We start from the raw sequence: 12438 nt of genomic DNA, 5'->3' as shown, positions 1-12438 counted from the left end.
ACATATTAAAAACATCAAGGGATTATGGGGATAGTGCAGGGAAATGGTGTTGAAGTAGAAGATCAGCCATGATCTCATTGAATGGTGAAGAGGGCTCGAAGGGCTGAATGGCCTACTCCTACTCTTATTTCTTATGTTCTTATGCTGTGATTAAAATTCCCTTGCCTTGCATGTAATTTACCAATATAACTCCTTGAGATTATGTCATAGGAAAGTTGCTTTTCCCTTCAACATTGAAGCTCATTCACATATCATCGATGGAATGCTGAGAACCATTCCATCAAAACTAAGATTATATTTTGTAAGATCATTTACAGAGAGCTCGAGGTGGGGGGGGGGGTTAAAAAATTACTATTAGTGGAATCTTTAGAAACATCTTATAATGTAGAGTCAATGAATGTAGAACTTATCCAAGAGTATCATTCCAATGCATCGTCACCTTTGACTTCCATGACATAGACGTCCTTATACAAATATTATTTTGATCTCAGGACACTTCATAGGGAAAATAATTTTGTGTTCAACAAGATTCGAGTCGCACTGAGCAAAAGGAAATCCAGTACTTGCTGGATAAATAATCCTCATTTCAATCTCATAACATTTTGGAATTCCACAGTTGTTTTTGTAATAGTGTAGATAAACAAAGAGAGGAACTTTGCACTTCTGATTGACTTCAGTTCCTTCATTGATATTGTGGAGTGGTGCCTGGGAACTGACTCCTGCTGCTGACTGGAGCAGACTGCAGGAGTGGCTTTGTTCGGCATTGTTTGCTATGTACAGTGCCCGAGGGCTTGCTCACTGGGTCGGGTTTTGCATTGCTTCTCACTTGAAACAAATGAACAGAAACGAGCCTTTCTGAACAAAGCTGTCTGATCTGGCTGCACTGAATTAATGAGATGTTATGCGTGAGTACGTAAGCCTTTTAACTGGGAAGCTAGAGGGCTGGGTGTCTAGGAATATTATGCAGCTCCCAAGGGCGAAAGCTCAAGGTTCTGTGTGTTAAACCACAGCTGAAGACTGGACCAGATGTTTTGGTGAGAGGAAAGAGGAAGGTCCCTTTATGACAGTTTTTTTTGTGATAATTATGTCAAGACTGTGTGCAGAGTCTGGTTACATTGCATTAGCCAAGCAGTGACGTCTTACTTTGGAAGGGATGAAGGCTGGTGGGGCTTAGAAGCAGAACAGCATAGGGACTTTGCATTTGGCATTCTCTTAAGGGTCAGGAAATGATCTGAAGGAGAAGATCTGATATGACGGTGCCAATGAGGTTTGCTTGTGGAGAATAAATCGGAGAGCATGCTGAAAAACCAAGATACAAAGATCCTCCAATCTGCTCCTAGTGTTGTGTGTACTAACTATCTGACTGCACACCTGCTAAAAGAGAGCTGGAGGTAAGGGAACATTTTCATTGTTTTTATTCTTTCTGAGCTTTAGAAGCAAATCTCATAAAGTGTTAAAATATGTTAACTTACTTGATCATTTGAATTGAAAACAAATACCTGAGTATTTCTCTGTACTTAATAAACTGTGTAACAAAGGTGTATTGGCAGTTTGATTAGTAACAGATGGATACATAAATTATTGTGGCATTTGGCCTTTTTCTTCATACAACTGTGGACTCTCAGTTAATCTGGGAAGTTGTCTTTTCAGCTCCTAAAAGAACCTGTGTTTTTGTGTCCTAGAGAGGAAAATTGATCGACGGTGCTATCTTGTAGCCTGTTTCAAGCAATAGCCAACTGTAAAGCTCCAGTTCCAGCCTGCAAATGAACTATAGTGCAATGTGTATCGTCATCATTGCTGATTAAGATCTCATTCACCCCTGTTTTTTCATACAAACTGTAATAACAATCTCCTGTGGTTAGATTCCTCAGTTTGCCATTAATCTGGATAGGTTTTAAACTTAAAAATTGATTGAGTTGTCTATATCCACCTTGATTTGCATGCTATACAGTACCTGAAGACATTTTCCTTACAGCAGCTTGATCATGTCTCTAAATTGTTTTGGATTTGTTAACCAAAAGTGTTTTTTTTTTGCCATTCGTGCTCAAGGTAATAGTGATCAAATTAAATGCATTAATTTTTTTGTAGCTGATGATAGTATACATACATTTAGTAATCCCTTTTCTGGTATCACCTAGTTGTGGAACTTTAACCAAAAAGATAATAAACCTGTTGTGTTTGATTCCGGATTTGGGGTGCTGAAGGGGTGCTGTCATGCTCCCCGTGTCGACACGTCAAGTCCGCCTGTTTTGCAAAATTTGAGACAGCCCACGCTGAAGTGTCACAGGAGCTGGAAGAACTGGAAGAACATAAGAACTAGGAGCAGGAATAGGCAATTCAGCCCCTCGAGCCTGCTCCGCCATTCAATACGATAATGCCTGATCTTTTCTCGTTCTCCATAACCCTTCAACTCATTACTAATTAAAAATCTATCTCGTCTTTAAATTTATCCAATGTCCCGGCATCCACCGCACTCTGGGGTAGTGAATTCCACAGATTCACAACGCTTTGAGAAAATTAATTTCTCCTCATCTCTTGTTTAAATCTGCTACCCCTTACCCTAAAACCTCTCGTTCTCGATTGCCCCACAAGAGGAAACATCCTCTCTATGTCTACTTTGTCAGTACTCTGAATCATCTTATATACCTCAATTAGATCTCCTCTCATTCTTCTAAACGCCAGAGAGTAAAGGCCTAAACTGCTCAATCTCTCTTCATAAGACAAGCCCCCCATCTCTGGAATCAACCTAGTGAACCTCCTCTGAACTGCCTCCAATTCAACTACATCCTTTCTCAAGTAAGGGGACCAAAACTGTATGCAATACTCCAGGTTGCGGTCTCACCAATGCCTTGTACAGTTGCAGCAACACTTCCCTACTTTTATACTCTATTCCTTTAGCAATAAATGCCAAAATTCCATTTGCCTTCCTTATCACCTTTAGCACCTGCATACTAGTTTTCTGCGATTCATGCATGAGGACACCCAGATCCCTCTGCACCAAAGCACTCTGAAGTTTCTCTCCATTTAGATAATAATTTGCCTTTCTATTCTTCCGACCAAAATGGATAACCTCACACTTATCCACATTAAAATCCATCTGCCAAATTTTGGCCCATTTATCTAATCTATTCATATCCATTTGTAGCTTTCTTATTTCTTTATTGCAACTTACTGTCCCACCTATTTTAGTGTCATCTGCAAATTTGGCTATAGTACCTTCTATCCCTGCATCCAAGTCATTTATATAGATTGTAAATAGTTGGCGCCTGAGGACCGAGCTCTGTGGCATCCCACTAGTTCCATCTTGCCAACCAGAAAAAGACTCATTTATCCCGACTCTCTGTTTTCTGTTGGTTAGCCAATCCTCTATCCAAGCTAATAAATTGCCCCTAACCCCATGTGATCTTACCTTGTGCGGTACCTTATCAAATGCCTTCTGGAAGTCCAGATAAACTACATCTGCAGGATCCCCATTATCCACTTTGCTTGTTACAGCTTCGAAGAATTCTAGCAAATTAGTCACACACGATTTACCCTTCATAAAACCATGCTGACTGTGATGGATTGCGTTTTGACTTTCTAAATGTCCTGTTATTACTTCCTTAACAATGGATTCTAACAATTTCCCAATGACAGATGATAAACTAATGTTGCATGTATCATTTTAAGGTGTGCTGGTAATCAGGTGGTAGTCTATGGATGAGTCCTACTCTATAGTTTCCTATTTTCTGCCTCCCTCCCATTTTGAATAAGGATGTTACATTAGCTTTTTTCCAATCCACTGGAACCTTTCCCGTTTCCAGAGAATTTTGGAATATTATAACCAATGGATCCACTATATTCACTGCCACTTCCTTTAAGACCCTAGGATGTAGGCCAACAGGCCCTGGGGACTTGTCTGCCTTCAATCCCAATAGTTTGTTCAGTACTTTTTCTCTAGTGATGATGATTGTTCTAAGTTCCTCCCTTTCTATAACCTCTGCATTACCTGGAAGCAGACGGTATCACTGAGTAAACACAACAAAACTGTTCAGGTTAAAATGGCAACAACCTGACAAGATAATTTAACCATTAGACTGCTTGAACTTCAAGAAAACAGGTTTTTTAGGTTTTCAACTGGAGCTGAAAAGAGCCACTAATATTACAAGTAGGAAATGCTACCAATGGTTGAGCAAGCATGCCATCAGCCTTCAGAAGATATGACTGAATGAGTGCATTACGAGTGGTACATTAAGTGTTAATTTAATTATGATTGCACCAGGAGAGAAAAAAACCCAAGTCAGCAAACTTTCACCATTTGATCCAATGAACCTATTATTTACTTCTACCCTCTGCAATTTCCAAACTTGACTCGGTTTTAGTCTGCCGACCTTGATGAAGTCCTGTTCCAATCGCATGAAAGGGGGGTATGGGCACCTGGTAGGAGGGTAAACAAGAGGAGACCTCCAAACTTCAGTTTGCCTTGTGCTTGGAATTATTTTTCCTAGTTGAACCTTGTGATGTCTTTGGGACTAAGTGTGAGGTTTAGCTGGATTTGATGTGATATATGTGAGACAGAAACTGAAACAGAAGCAGCAGGCAGCTGAACATAAAGGCTTCTTCTTTATTCTGTTTTAGTTTCACTTTCCCTTTGCTAGTATGGGAGTAGAGTACACAATGCACAATGCAATTGCAATTTCAAAACACTACAACACTACAAACCTTGATTGAGTAACATCAGTGACAGTCCTGCTGAGATCAGAAAAGTGACCTCTTGGGAGTCAAAGGGTGAGTTTATGTCTTGCTCTCTACAGTGCACCCTGTTACAGACCCCTCAAGACATGCATGTTTTCTGTATAATTTTAAGGTGTGCTGGTAATCAAGTGGTAGTCTATGGATGTGTCCTACACTGGAAATATCCCAGAATTAGTTTGCATAGTATTGAGTGACTTATTTTGGCTAGGATTTTGCACTGACACAATGGGTAACATCCAGTTAAAGGCAGGACTCCGAACCTTTTATTAACACTCAACTGACTTGTGAGATAGAAATAGCGTATTCTTGTTTGTAAAACATCAAATGACTTTGTGAAATATGTTGGGGAAGACATATGGAAAAAGACTGTTCCATTTTTACGTACCTAAAAAGCTGAGTATAATCATTAACTAGGCTACTAGCTAGTTCTCTCCAATAGATGATTCCAGAAGAGAAATTGTTTGACAGCTGCAAGTTTCTAAGCTGTTTTGAAAATGGTAAACTTTTCTATGTTTTCCCACAGTTGTTGGCCCTCTTCCTTCCCACAAGAGGTGACCAGGTCTACCAACAGTTTTGTGTTTGGTGTGAGTCTCATGTATAAGATAACAAACCCTGGTCTTCCCTGATTTTACGATCATGATCTTTCCTGTTAATTGTCTATCAATTGTGTTTAACTAGATGCAGGTGGAGGACATTTATTGGGGTTTTATTTGAGCATATCTAAAGAGACACTTACTGAAACTGTGGTGGTGTTGAGTTAGAAGATGTATGCTTGTAATGTTTCACTCTGTCAATAAATGTAAGAATGAGTAAAGATTGACTCCGGTATCATTCTTTACCAACTGGCTTTCTGGAATAGAATATCTGTGCTGACAAATCCTGGCTGTGCAGACTTTTTTTGGGCTAAAGACTATTTTAGATTGAAGTACCCAAACAAGGATAGCAAAAGTGAAAACCCTCTATGAATGCAATAGCATTGGAATAATCCTAAAACAATCGCACAGATCAGGGATCAGGCTTGGAATTGTGGATTACATAGTTCAGAATTGCATTTTGCATTTACTTATCATACCCACCACCATCCATTGCAACTAACTCGGACATGCAAAAGTAAATACCTTGTTACCCGTAGGGCAGCACTGTGCCTCTGGACAAATATCCAATTGCAGTGCACCTTTGCTCTCTCCTCCATCTTTATGCTAATCAAAGCTTCGATGTTTATTTGTAGCAGGAGTTACTATCACTGTTTTCAACAGATAACCGAAAGCCTTTCAGGCACGTGGCCTTGAATGGATTGAAAAGTGCTAGAAAACAGGGTGTTGTCGGTTTGGATGAGACATTAAACCAAGGTTCATCTGCCATTACTGGTGGATCAGATGGATGTTAAAGATTATTTTAGTAGGTATCCAGGTATCCTGCCCAATGCTCCTCCCTCAACCAATTTCTGCAAAACAAATTAAATGGCCATTCATCTTGCTGTGCTTATGCGACCTTGTTGCAGAACCTATATTTGTATAGCACCTTTAACATAATAAAATGTCCCAAGGCATTTAACATGGGCATTATAAAACAAAATTTGACACTGAGCTACATAAGGAGATATTAGGGTAGATGACCAAAAGCTTGGTCAAAGAGGAAGCTTTTAAGAAGCCGTTTTAAGGAGGGAATTCCAGAGTTTAAGGACTAGGCAGCTGAAGGCACGGCCATCAATAGTAGAGTGATTAAAATTGGAGATGCTCCAGAGTCAGAGGAGCGCTGATATCCCAGAGTGTTGTGGGACTGGAAGAGATTACAAAGATAGGGAGGGGCGAGGTCATGGAGGGATTTTAAAACAAGGATTAGAATTTTAAAATCAAGGCGTTGCTAAATCAGAAGCCAGTGTAGACCAGCAAGCACAGGGGTGATGGGTGAATGGGATTTGGGACGAATATGGACACAGACAGCAGAGTTTGAGTTTTGAATGGCCTCAACTTTATGAAGGGTAGAACTTGGGCGGCTGACCAGGAATGCACTGGAATAATCAAATTGCTGCCACATTTCCCAACAATAAAACAGTCACTGCAGTTCATGGAAGCCACTGCATGTGAAGTGTTTTGAGAGAGTTTCTGAGAGATATGATGAGGCTTCATAAGTTCAAGCCTTTACTTGCATGAAACAATATTTACTTTAGGTTTGTCCTTATATTTGAAATCAGAGAAATTTGATATAGAAACTCCCCTGTCAACAAAAAGTTCAGCCAAAGAGCAGGACTATTTTCTTATTGCAAAATCTAAATTCTTGATAATTTGGCCGCAAATCAAAGGTATGAAGGATTACTATCCTATAGTAAAAGTAGATTGCCATTTTATTAATTGCAATGTGTTTTGTAAACAATTATGTAAATGACATTGATGTGGAATATCATTGCATTTGTACATGATGCCATTATAACATTAATTCCCTCGACAAACAAAAATGAATTTGAGCATCTTTTCAAAATGACCCTGGCCCTTTAAATACAAATTTATGTATTAATGTTCAGTGAATTCCCTGTGGCTGGACAAAATGTCTGAAAAAGAAACAGAATAGGCTAAGTGATTGTACAAGGTTTCTGTGTATCATTTCATTGCCTCAGACTGATTAAATTCTGTGAAAGGAACACTTGTCACGGGCAGAGAAAAGGTAGATTCAGTCTTGTCAATTTTCTGATCGATACTATATAAATGCAAGTTTTTCTTTCTTCTGTTTAAAATTCATATTTTAAAAAGTCAGCTGCCATGAATGGATTTAGTTAATTCTCATCCAGAAAGAAAACAAAAACAAAATAACAGATTGGTGTGGGAGAAATGGGTTCCAATTCATGGGACACTGGCACCAGTACTGGGGAGAGAACTGTTCCGTTGGGATGGGCTTCACTTGAACCATACTGGGACCAGTGTCCTGGCGAATCGTATAACTGGGGTCGTAGATAAGGCTTTAAACTAAATAGTGGGGGGAGGGTTCAGTTGAAAGGAAGTTTAAAAAGTCAATCAGTAACGAGAGAGCAGAGATGCAGGGTAGTGAAGGGGCAAACATTAATCAGAGTGTGGCAGGAAGGGACGGAGAATATAAACATAAGAGTACAGCAGAAATTAGAACCAGAGTAGGTAAAAATGGTAAAGTCAAAGCTTAAGGCTCTTTATCTGAATGCACGCAGTATTTGTAACAAGATAGATGAGCTGACGGCACAGATAGAAACAAATGAATATGATTTGATAGCTATCACAGAGACGTGGTTGCAGGATGACCAGGACTGGAAACTCAATGCTCAAGGTTATACAATGTTCTGGAAGAATCGACAGAAAAGAAAAGGAGGTGGGTAGCTTTGTTATTCAAGGAAGGGATAAGTGCAGTTGTGAGTAATGATATAGGTGTAATAGATCGTGATGTAGAATCAATTTGGGTGGAAATAAGGAATAGCAAGGGAAAGAAATCACGGATGGGAGTGGTCTATAGGCCCCCGAGGAGTTGCCCCTCTGTAGGACAAAATATTAATCAGGAAATACTGGAGGCGTTTAAGAAGGGCACTGCAATTATCATGGGTGATTTTAATCTGCATATAGACTGGACAAATCAAATTGGCAAGGGTAACATGGAAGATGAATTTGTAGAGTGCATCAAGGATTATTTCTTAGAACAATAAATTGCAGAACCTACCTGGGAACAGGCTATTTTAGATTTGATATTGTGTAATGAGGTAGGATTAATATGAGACCTCGTAGTTAAGGATCCTCTGGGGGAAGCAATTATAACATTGAAGAATTTCAAATTCATTTGGAGGGTGAGCAACTTGGGTTTCAAACCAGTGTCTTCAACTTAAACAAGGGCAATTACAGAGTTATGAAGAAAGAGTGGTCTAAAGTGAACTGAGGAAGTAGACTACAGGGAAAGTCAGTAGAGGAGCAGTGGCAGACTTTTAAGCAGATATTTCGTAACTCTCAGCAAACATTTATTCCGGTCAGAAGGAAGGACTCGATCAAAACGATGAACCACCCATGGATAATAAAGGAGTATCAAATCAAAAACAAGGGCATACAAATTGGCGAAAGCTAGTGGTAGTCCAGAGGATTGGGAATTTTTTAGAAACAAGAAGCGGATGACTAAAAAACTAATAAAGAGGGAGAAAATTGATATGAGAGTAAATTGGCAAGAAATATAAAAACAAACAGTAAGAGCTTCTACAGGTATATTAAAAGGAAGAAAGTAGCTAAAGTAAGTGTGGGACCCTTAGAGGATGAGACTGGGGAATTAATAACAAGGAACAGGGAAATGGCAGATAATTAAAACCAATATTTTGAATCGGCCTTCACGGTGGAGGACACGATAAACATCCCGACAATAATCGATGAGCAAGGTGTAAATGGGAGGGAGGAACTTATAACAATCTCTATCACAAGGGAAAAGATGCTTGACAAACTGATGGGACTAAAGGCAGATAAGTCGCCAGGACCTGATGGCCTGCATCCAAGGGTTTTAAAAGAGGTGGTTGCAGAGATAGTGGAGGCATTGGTCATAATATACCAAAACTCACTGGATTCCAGTAGGGTACCGGCGGATTGGAAAACCGCTAATGTGACACCCCTATTCAAGAAAGGAGGGAGACAGAAAGCAGGAAACTAGAATAGTAGATTATAAAGGCATATGCATTCCTGAACTGTTTGAAGCAAATATGGAAATATTAAAAGCAATGAGGCATTATAAAGAACTATTAATGATGCATCTAACTTTTGCTGGGGGATGTATTATAGGCCACACTTAAATCCATAGGTATGTCTTCCTTGCTCCCATGTTTCTCAGTTTTCAACAAGTTTTATATGTCTGCATGTCTTGCCTGTTCAGATTGCTTCTAATGCGGACATTGCCTCCTAATTTTAGTTGATTACAGTTGGAACTTGGCAAGAATGATATTGAAGGTTAAAGATTCTGTGTAATATTGTAGTTCCAGTCACAGGGTGGCGCAGTGGTTAGCACCGCAGCCTCACAGCTCCAGCGACCCGGGTTCAGTTCTGGGTACTGCCTGTGCGGAGCTTGCAAGTTCTCCCTGTGACCACGTGGGTTTCCGCCCGGTGCTCCGGTTTCCTCCCACAGCCAAAGACTTGCAGGTTGATAGGTAAATTGGCCATTGTAAATTGCCCTTAGTGTAGGTAGGTGGTAGGAGAATTGAGGGAAGGTGGGGATGTAAGGGAATATGGGATTAATGTAGGATTAGTATAAATGGGTGGCTATTGGTCGGCACAGACTCAGTGGGCCGAAGGGCCTGTTTTAGTGCTGTATCTCTCTATGACTATGACCAGTTAGCTTAACATCGGTCATTGGGAAAATGCTAGAGTCCATTATTAAGGAAGAAATAGCAGGACATTTAGAAAAACATAATGCAATCAAGCAAAGTCAACATGGTTTTATGAAAGGGAAATCATGTTTGACAAATTTGTTAGAGTTCTTTAAGGATATAACAAGCAGAGTGGATAAAGGGGAACCGTTAGATGTTGTGTATTTGGATTTTCAGAAGGCGTTCGATAAGGTGGCATATAAAAGGTTATTGCACAAAATAAGAGCTCAGGGTATTGCGCGTAATGTGTTTTATTTATTTAGAGATACAGCACTGAAACAGGCCCTTTGGCCCACCGAGTCTGTGCCGACCATCAACCACCCATTTATACTAATCCTACATTAATCCCATATTCCTACCACATCCCCAATTCCCCTACCACCTACCTATACTAGGGGCAATTTATAATGGCCAATTTACCTATCAACCTGCAAGTCTTTGGCTGTGGGAGGAAACCGGAGCACCCAGCGAAAACCCACACGGTCACAGGGAGAACTTGCAAACTCCGCACAGGCAGTACCCAGAATCGAACCCGGGTTTCTGGAGCTGTGAGGCTGCGGTGCTAACCACTGCACCACTGTGTTGTCATGGATTGAGGATTAGCTAACACACAGAAGGCAGAGAGTCGGGATCAATGGGTCTTTCCAGGTTGGAAAGCTGTAACTAGTCGGGTGCCACAAGGATCGGTCCTTGGGCCTCAACTATTTACTATCTATATCAATGATTTGGAGGAAGGGACAGAGTGTCCTGTATCCAAATTTGCTGATGATACAAAAATAGGTGGTAAGGCATGTTGTGATGAGGAGACAATGAATCTGCAAAGGGATATAGATAGGTTAAGTGAGTGGGCAAAAACTTGGCAGATGGAAAGTATGAGGTCATCCACTTTGGTAGGAAGAATAAAAAGGCATATTATTCAGATGGAGAAAGACTACAAAATACTGCAGTACAGAGGGATCTGGATGTTCTTGTACATGAAACACAAAAAGTTAGCATGCAGATGCAGCAAGTAATTAGGAAGACAAATGGAATTTTGGCCTTTATTGCTAGGGGGTTACAGTTTAAAAATAGGGAAGTCTTGTTACAACTGTACAGAGTGTTCGTGAGGCCACACCTGGAGTACTGCATACAGTTTTGGTCCCTGCATTTAAGGAAGGATATACTAACATTGGAGGCAGTTCAGAAAAGGTTCACTAGGCTGATTCCTGGGACGAAGGGGTTGTCTTATCAAGAATGGCTAAACAGGTTAGGCCTTTATTCATTGGAATTTAGAAGAATGAGAGGTGATCTTATAGAAACATATAAGATTTTAAGGGGGCTTGACAGGGTAGATGTTGAGAATATGTTTCCACTGGTGGGGGAATCTCGAACCAGGGGACATAGTTACAGAATAAGGGGGCACACATTTAAAACTGAGATGCGAAGAAATTTCTTCTCTCAGAGGGTGGTGAATCTTTGGAATTCTCTACCTCAGAGAGTTGTGGAGGCTAGGTCACTAAATCTATTTCAGGAGGAGTTAGATAGATTTTTGAAATCTCGGGGAGTCGAGGGGTATGCAGAGCAGGCCCGAAAGAGGAGTTGAGGCCTGCGACAGATCAGCCATGATCTTATTGAATGGTGGGCAGGCTTGAGGGGCTGAATGGCCTACTCCTGCTCCTATTTCTTATGTTCTTATCTGGCCATTTTTTCTTGCTCTAAGGAGTCTGATTTCATGTTACTCGTATGAACAGTCTGTTGTCTGGATAGTCCCATCCTCATAGATGAGGCTGTAGTGCAGGGCAAAGAGAATGTAAATTGGCATAAACCTGTTCCTTTAAATATAAAAGGGTTCTAGCTACTGTCAAAAATGATTCTTTGGCTATAGCACTTATTGGTGTAATATAATAGCTTTCCCAGAAAACATGAAATGAAATGATTTATATTGGTTATACTATTGTTGATCCAGTAAGAATTTTTTTGCCCCAGATTGTTCTAAATGTGACCGCAGAAGTAGGACTCCACTATTTGCTATTAACCAAACAGTACAATCTTAATTCCTAGACTTTATATCCCAATAATCTCAGTAGGAAGCAGTGAGTATATTTGCAATTATATTTTTTTAGTTAGGGTGGGGTTGGGGAGAGGAGAGAACAAAATTCTTGCTAAAAAGAAATCTGAACGTATAATGATTCACTGCAATAGACTTCAGTCAAATTTATCATACTATGACTTTGTACATTTATTTTACTCTCTAAGCTTTGTTCTATACAATAAGTCTTTTTAAGTCTAATGTCACCAATTGTGAATCATCACTTCTTCATTCAAATTTCCATGGATGTGTACAATGGAATACTTAATTATCGTTGTCTTGTGACACG

The 12438-nt window shown here is 40.0% G+C and overlaps 1 protein-coding gene across 12 annotated transcripts in view; it reads left to right on the top strand.

Annotated features, from left to right (window-relative positions):
• The window catches only part of LOC137377146 (neuron navigator 2-like), a 984055-nt gene that overhangs the window by 764244 nt on the left and 207373 nt on the right, over nucleotides 1-12438 (top strand). Inside the window, exon 1 of one of the 12 annotated variants that reach the window (XM_068046519.1) lies at nucleotides 751-905. The exons of 9 other annotated variants lie outside the window; for them this stretch is intronic. In XM_068046519.1, coding sequence (XP_067902620.1) covers nucleotides 892-905 — 14 coding nt within the window. In that variant the 5' untranslated portion in view covers nucleotides 751-891. 2 more of the 12 variants (XM_068046520.1, XM_068046514.1) reach the window with 2 other exon arrangements.

The sequence above is a fragment of the Heterodontus francisci genome, chromosome 14, assembly GCF_036365525.1.
Source record: "Heterodontus francisci isolate sHetFra1 chromosome 14, sHetFra1.hap1, whole genome shotgun sequence".
NCBI lineage: Eukaryota > Metazoa > Chordata > Chondrichthyes > Heterodontiformes > Heterodontidae > Heterodontus > Heterodontus francisci.
The sequence above is the reverse complement of the archived record's forward strand: the minus strand, read 5'-3'. Positions and strand labels throughout refer to the sequence as shown.